General features: G+C 36.1%; 1 protein-coding gene across 2 annotated transcripts; it reads right to left on the reverse strand.

Annotated features, from left to right (window-relative positions):
* Positions 1-280: 280 nt before the first annotated feature.
* LOC145610377 (auxin response factor 3-like) lies at positions 281-6,573 on the reverse strand. Of its 2 annotated transcripts, none has more exons than XM_081665722.1 (10): positions 5,544-6,573; positions 4,918-4,974; positions 4,511-4,690; positions 4,307-4,391; positions 3,769-3,859; positions 3,524-3,688; positions 2,545-2,664; positions 2,387-2,462; positions 1,482-1,641; positions 281-1,389 (listed from the first exon to the last, which is right to left on the reverse strand). In XM_081665722.1, the coding sequence occupies exons 1-10, from the start codon at positions 5,946-5,948 to the stop codon at positions 617-619; spliced, it is 2,112 nt and encodes a 703-aa protein (XP_081521848.1). In that variant the 5' UTR covers positions 5,949-6,573; the 3' UTR covers positions 281-616. The 2 variants fall into 2 exon arrangements, with proteins under 2 accessions (XP_081521848.1, XP_081521847.1); XM_081665721.1 differs by having other exon boundaries at positions 4,511-4,693.
* Between the last annotated feature and the right edge of the window lie 1,459 nt (positions 6,574-8,032).

Below are 8,032 nucleotides of genomic sequence, written 5' to 3' on the forward strand. Positions count from 1 at the left end.
CTCAATTCTCTTAAACTACAATTCACCCCCCCCTTTTGTAGTATTCTTCTAAAGTAACAATGTTGCTGTCAGCGCTGTAACCCGAAGTGAACAAGCTCTACACCTCTACCTTCTACTATCTCTTCTATTAATGAAGGTATGGGAAGATTGGTAAACATGTTAGTTTTTTCTACTTTCAGCTCTGATATACTTTAATTGTGTGGCTGCTAAGTCCTTGACACAGATCAAATTGTAGGCTCTTCTAATATTTGCTATACTGCTGTGCTGTTGCACAATAATCTGAAGCAAATAAATACTTGTACATAGCATAATTATCCGGGAAGAAATCGTGTGATTAAAATTACAATCAAATCTTCAAGGGAAAAAATTCATACATGCATCATAAGGTTTGGTCTAAACTAAAAAGCAAGTTAGACAATTACAAATCATTCTTTTGAATACAAAACAACTTGAGCAAATATCTTGAGATTTTTTTTCCATCAGTGACTTAATTACCGATATTGTAGCCAACGCATTCTGAAGTTCTTCCTACTAAACTGTCACTAGGCCATCGAACCATTGTTTGGTTCAAAGCCGCAAAGTGATCTAGATCTTATTAAAGGCAGGTTCTTTCTGTTTAAAGAGCAATATCAAGAAGCATATCTCTTACAGCATATAGATCATTTGCTCCGGGACAATTGCTCCCAACTTTGGTCACAGATGGAGACTTGTAACATGGCTGCCCTTCAACGAGAGGCCAAAACGAAGTCTCAGGAGGTGGAAACGAGCTGTTATGGCTTCTCTCTTTATCCACCCTGTGTTCCCCCTCAGTGAGAGAAAAACCAAATAACCTGCAGCTGGCTTTACCGGCAGGAACCAACTCATCACTTGCTTTCGAGAGAGAATTGTATGCAGGAACACCGGTATAATTCATATGTTCCATATTCATCAGCCTGGGTTGACACATGGGCGATCTGAAGCTCCTAGCTTGTTGAATGCTTGGATGTGGGAACATTAATACCGAGGATGGTGAAGACACTTGTGCTTTTAGCCATCCGTTTCCACAGTTAGGCACTTGCACACCCTCGTAAATTTCAAGGGGTCCACCACCCTCATGCCCCCGGTTGGCTGAAGATGTTAAACCATCTACTTGAGCCGGACTAAGATGGCGTATTTCTTGACCTTGCAAGACCTTTTGGAATCGGAATGATTCCCTGAAGCCTATGCCTTTGGCAGTTCTGCCAAAATCACCTGGAGGAATCGAGCTAGGATAGCATCTTCCTGGATCAGATGAGGAAAGATGAGGGTTGTCATTACCATCACAGGCAGAACGAGAACCCAATTTTTCTTGACCTTGCAAGACCTTCCGGAATCCCATGGATTCTCCGAAGTCTGGCATTCCAACTCCACCTGCACAGAATTCAATGGAACATCAGTTTTGCAACCACCAAAAACAGAACAAGAAATTCTTGGAAGTTGATTTCTGTGCTCAAAAGACCTACTTGGAATTGGAAATTCTGGTTTTGTTAATGGCAAACCAATTCTGCTCCTCTTTAGACCAGATGCCATTAAGCTACTGGGACTCGGAAAAGAACCGGTTGGCTCAATCTCCCAAGGAGAAACTCTGCCATGGCGGTTCACCTCTACATCATCCCACCTTACCTGTGACATTATGAGCAAAAAAGATTTACAACCTGTATGAACAATCCTGGAGTCGAAATGACAACACACTAATTTGGTGATGCATGCCATTTCATTTTCTATTATTTCACACAATAACCAAGCAATCTATTACTAACACAAGTCCTAGATATACTTGATGTTGTATCATTGCCTAATTCCCTTGAACTTCAGGCAGCCTTCCTAAAGATGGAGAGTCCAAATTTAGCCATCCGGATTAATTATTACGGAGTATAATTTAGGATATACAATCTCTTTGAAGGTTAGATGCAAAATCAATTCGTTGTTACAATTGAAGGAAACATGATTTGCAAGCTCGATGATTTACCCAAGTCAAGAACTTAAAATCTAAAAGCTCATCAGGAATGTAGGAAGAAATAAGAGAAAAGAACAAAAGACTACTGTTGCGTGAAGAAGGGGAATGAATTCCTTTAAAATCCGTCGTACTCTAGGAAATATGTCATATGGTACAAACTGCAAAGGATGTTATTTACTCTTATAGACTTGTTCAATCATCACATACAACACAAAAATTTCAGTTTGTGAGAGGAAGAACTTTGCAGGGTGTCCTTTTTTAATATCTATATTCCCCGTCTGATATGAATTGCAAAATATAATTTCCAAGTCTATTTCCACTAATATAAGAAGTGCATAAAAATATTTAAAAAAAAAAAAAAAAGAAAAGAAAAAGAAAACCGCGTGGTATCCTAAACAGCTACACACATACCATTAAGCATCTCCATTTCGAACCAGACCATCTCATTGGATCCAACTCAGCCATTCCAGTGACCACTCCGGTGTACCTATTGCAAGAGCACACATCTTAGATGAAGCCATAAAAGCTTTAACATTAACGCTGTTAAGAGTAAGAAGGCATTTCCTAACCTTCTTTCACCAGCATCTTCTGCCTCAAAGCGCATTTTGAATCTCATTCCCACATTGAAAGAAGTATCCAAACTCTTCAAGAACCTCCGGAGTGGTACAACAAACTCAGACGAGCTTGCCCTACAAGAAGGAAAGAATGATCGGAATTCACATTAACCAAAGGATAACAATGGAGCATGTGATCTCATGTGCTAGAAGACTGTAACTTGCACTTAAAGACAAGGACCAGGTACAATAATTTTATGGACTTTCTCTACTGTCTACTATGATTTAAAGGGTCGGATGGAGGTACTTCGGGACTTCGGGTCGTAAAAAAAGTATCACATAAAGTTAAACACCTCACAAGTACAAGAATAACTTCTAGTTGATATAACAAATAATCCAATCAAAAGAACAGGTTGCTGATATTTCCAACAGAGAAAGATCCAAAAATTTGCATATACAGTCACACACAACTGACACAAGGAAAGACCTGCATCCTTAATGAGCTGCTATTCACACAGATTTCTAGTCATTTTCTGCCCAAAAATATTAACTCCAATTAAAGAATATGATACAGAAAAAAGTAGCTATGATGTCTATGGCACATCATGAATAGTAAGACAAATATAAAGCTTACAACATTATTTAATTATATGATATATATGATCAATCAAACACAACAATTCAAATAATGTATGCCTGTAGCAAGACATATGCAAAGCTTTCAGCATAAGTAGAAATATTGGGCCGATCAATTTATACCTTGAATTATAATAAAAGTTGAAAGTCATAGAGAAGATGTCATGAACAAGAAAGCATAGGGATAAATACTCCAGGGGACTCATGCACATACAAAATTGTAAGGGCAAATTTTACTAGTACAATAATTTCATCATAAATTGTCAAACAAAATTTGGTAAACTGTGAAGCTCATTTACAGAAGAAAAGTGAGTGAAATCAACTACAGAGCAGCTCACATAATTTCAACTACAAATACCTTGGGTTATAGCAGACATTGAAAACACGTCCAGAAGATATTGCGTCAAATGCAGCCGACACACTGTTGTTGCTCATTGGTCTAGTGGGGAGAGCAGAAAAAGAGGTTGGTCCTTTCAGCTGAACTGCTCTTCGGATTCCTAACCTCAGCTCTCCATCGGCGCCTCTATTGTTCCAAAACATAATATGATTAGAACAACATTAAAGCAACCATAAAACCTTCTTGAAGAAGGAAAATTATAAAACCTGAGGAAGAGCACTGCATCTCCAGAGACTAGCTTCTTCTTGTTCACAAAAGCACTCCACCCAGTTGTAAGCAAATGCCTCCTCGGCTGGCCTAATAATCAAGCATAGTAAAGAACACCACATTAAGTAAATAAGCAAGAAAAAAAATCAGCAAGCAGTTGAGGTAATATGAAATGCCTGAGTAACATAGCTTGAAAGAAGAAAGAACCCTTGAAAATTTAATGTCAAAACTATAAACAAGTACACCCGAACTGTCTAAATCAAACTCATAAACATGCAACAAGCCTAGAAAAAATCCAAACTCAAGCCTTTGAAAACATCATAATAACAAAATCACAGAAAAGTTAAGAAGCTTAGGATACTTAATCTAAGAGAGAATTTCTCAAACACTAGGGAGACAGTATGCATATTGGGGAACAATGTCACTAGTTTCTAGCAAACATTGACCTTAAACAACAATAATTATAGATAAAGCCTTAATTATATGAGGACCTAGGACCTAGAAAACTGAACTCAATGCCCCTAACCTCCAATGTACCTCTGTAAATGTGCCTAAACCTCCACTCTAATCCATGCAAATCCTTTGCAACCAGCTCCTGAGATGGCCTCTGCTGCTTGTAATCCTATTTTCACCAAAAATGCCCATTAAGAAAATTCCAAAAAGACAGGCATTTAATCAGAAATAGGCAAGCAAAAAACACACAAAAACGCGGTATTCCAGTGAAATTGGAGGTGAAATTACCAGGGGAGGAAAGCAATCCTCAGCAGCACGGCGAGGGACAGAGAATCCACCATGAGTGCTGGTATCCGAAGCAGTTAGAGTCTTGCAAAACATGTGAGGTGTTGTGGACTTGACAATGTCCTCAAAATCCTCTTCATCTCCCTCTACATCAGTCTCACTCTCTTTCAATTTCTCCTCAAACTGCTACAATTATAAGAACAATGCACAAAACATTGTCAGAAATTCAGAACATTGTTTAATTAAAGCACAAAACATTAGGAACAATAACAATTAAACAAACATAGTTTGATTAGGAAACTTCAAATGTGAATTAATTACCCTATTTTAAACTTCATATGAAGATTAAAGTATAGTATTTATGTACATTTTTTACCAAAACAATGAGTGATTATTTTACACATTCTTACCTGGCTCTCTGGGATTAGAGAAACTTGAGCATAAACCTCATCTGTTGCAACTTCCGCCTACCAAAAATGAGCACACATTTCAAAATTGTTAATTATATTTTCTTCTCCACAAATTGCAACACCCAATTTCAAAGGAGCAAACACAAAAAGATTATTAATCAAACTACTAAAAAAAATCCCAAATTCCCAGAATTAAATAAATAATCCCCAAAAAATTAAATCATTACATACTCAAACCAACATTCACACACATTTAAGAAAACACTTGACTTACCCAAAAAAAGCAAACTTTCTTAAAAAGCCAAAAAGAACCAAACCCATAATCAATTTTCTTAACCTAACCCATAAAAATAAATAAAAATCACATAACTACTTAGAACCAAACAACTAGCAGAAACAGCATATACCCAGAATTAGTACTCAAGTTCGGGATGGAATCGAATCCCGTCTACATCATTTTGCTATGCTATGTGGCTATCTATTATATACCCAGAAAGAATTCATTTAAACCCCATGTTACCCAAATTTGAAACATGAAACCCCAAATAAAAATTACCAGAAAATTACCAAAAAAAGACCATCACAGAAAATTAAAAAAGAGGGTATAAAGAAAAAGGAGAACTTACATGAAGCTTGACATCAAGAACACGACAGAACACGTGAGGAGGAATATTGTTTTGGTGGGAATCAAAAGTATGATTATAATTATTATTATTATTACTAATATTACTATTAGTATTAATAATCCCACATGAAAAATCAAATTCTGGCAAATTATTTTGCTGATTTTGTTCTTCAAGGTGACCTTGAGGCAAGTAAACTACCAAACTACCCTTTTTGGGCAAAGAGATGAGTGGGCCCGCACAAGCATGCCATAGCTCCATACAAACAGATGATGAAGATGAAGCACAGAAATTTTGGAGGGTATTTTGGTAATTGTTGCTGCTACTATTGTTGCTGCTGCTGTTGTTGTTGTTGTTATCTTCTTCATCTTCATTAACAGTGTTCAAGTCGATTAAGACACCCATCATGGCAGAATTCTAGAGAGAGAAAGTGAAGAATTCTAGAGAGAGAAACAAGGGGTAAAAATGGGAGACTGTGAAAATTGCTACAAGGGGATTTAACTTAGGTAAGACAGGTACTTAAACTGAAAACCCACAGCATTGCTAAAAGAAGAAGGGGAGAAAGAAGAAAGCTTTCTCTCTCTAGGAAGCTAAAGTTTTGATTTTTATCACTTTCTCTCTCTAGGAACAGAAGAGGGGGGTTTTGATTTTTGAGATTTAAGGTGTCAAATCAAAAGGGGTTGATTAATTCTCAATTTTATGAAATGGGTATGATTTAAATTAATGGGTTATTATTTGGGATATTTTTTGTGGGTAAAGTTTTAATCTTTATAAATTTGGACATTATATTGTTTTGATCTGCCAAAGAGTGTTGCTTTGTTTGCAGTGCACAGACTGCTGCTGCTGATGCTGCTGCTGCTGCTGATGCTGCTGCTGCTGCGCGCTGCTGAGGAGAGAGAAAGACGGGGGGCAGCAGCCTGTGAAGTGTGGCAGAGGAGAGAGAAAGTGAGAGAGTGAGTGGTGTAATGTAATGAGTAAAAATGGGAGAGTGAGTTGTTGGATAAAATTAGGAGAAAAAAAAGGGGGAAAAAATAACAAAAGTAGAAGTGAATAAAATTCGCTTTTTTGCACAACCCCCTATATTTCCGGGCGCCTTTGTCTATTTTATCCTCTCCTTCTGCCTTGCCCCTCTCTTTCACATGTCCCCCCCTCTCTATCTATGGCTATGTGTTTTATGTCCACTTGTTACATTTTCTCTTTCTTTTGCTCTTTTAATTATTTCATTCATCTCTCTCATTGTGCTGCAATCATAATCTTCATCTTGATACTTTTACTAGGTTATTATAGTTAGGTTAGATTAGGTTGCATTAATAGGATATAGGATACGCGAACTGATGATATCTATTCTGTTTATGTTACTGAATACTGATGAAAAAAAACTAAATAACACTATATAGATCTCGAGGAGAGGGTGTTGATACTTTTACTAGGTTATTAGATAAGTTAGATTAGGTTGCATTGAAAGGATATATGATACGCGCTGATATCTATTTTGTATATGTTACTGAATACTATGAGGGGGTGATTTTAGGTAATTTGGAAAGTAAGTGTGAATTAGTGGAATAATAAAAAGTTGAGGAATTGATTATACGGGTGTTTATAGGTAAGGAGCATTAAGGGTTAATGATGATGATAGAAATAGACATATCTTTTCACTTTTGTTGTTATACTTTTATATCAATGACTTTCTTCTTTTTCCTTTTTTTTAAAAAACAAAATCAAATGATTTTACTTTGTTCAAAGGTTGAAGCAACACTAGCTTAGTGTTGTCAAGTAAATATGCAATGTCACAAATAAAGAGAATGACTATGATCATATCTTAGCCCAACCTTATAAAATATTTATTGTTTTTTGCTTAGTTTTTACCGGCCAGACACTTATAAACAAGGGAGAAAGGATAAGAGGTCCTCACTTTGAACTAATTAATACGGTTGAGGGGATTTAACATGTTGACTTCAATATTATAAGGTGAATTCCCAACCAATTACGCAGAGTATACTTTTTTCGGTGAATCTTATTGAAATTTGATGGATGTGTATTAGTTATGATACATGTTGAACATGGTATACACGATGTATGCATCTACCTCATGTATTCATGTCTTACGATTAGAATCTCTTTTTTCTCAAATCACAATGAAGGTTTCGAATAGGACAGATAAAAAATAACAAACAGCAGATAACAAAATATAAACATGGTAAAGCAAAAATAATTTTCTAGTTCAGTAAAATTAATTTCTATTCAGCAAAAATAAGGTGAAATGAATAGCGTTTTATTTTATTGATTTGATCTGATTACCGTGATTTGACTAAACATTAATCTTATATGTTCCTTAATCTATAAGGCAAATATACTCCGTATATCAAATGAGTTCTTACTAGATTTGTATTAATGTGTACTTTTTTTCATTACATAATCCAAAGATATTTAGTGATAAAAAAATCACACACAAAACGATAAATTATGCTCAATTTTTTTCCCCCCTAATGGGA

The sequence above is a fragment of the Chenopodium album genome, chromosome 24 (assembly GCF_948465745.1).
Source record: "Chenopodium album chromosome 24, dcCheAlbu1.1, whole genome shotgun sequence".
Taxonomy (NCBI): Eukaryota; Viridiplantae; Streptophyta; class Magnoliopsida; order Caryophyllales; family Amaranthaceae; genus Chenopodium; species Chenopodium album.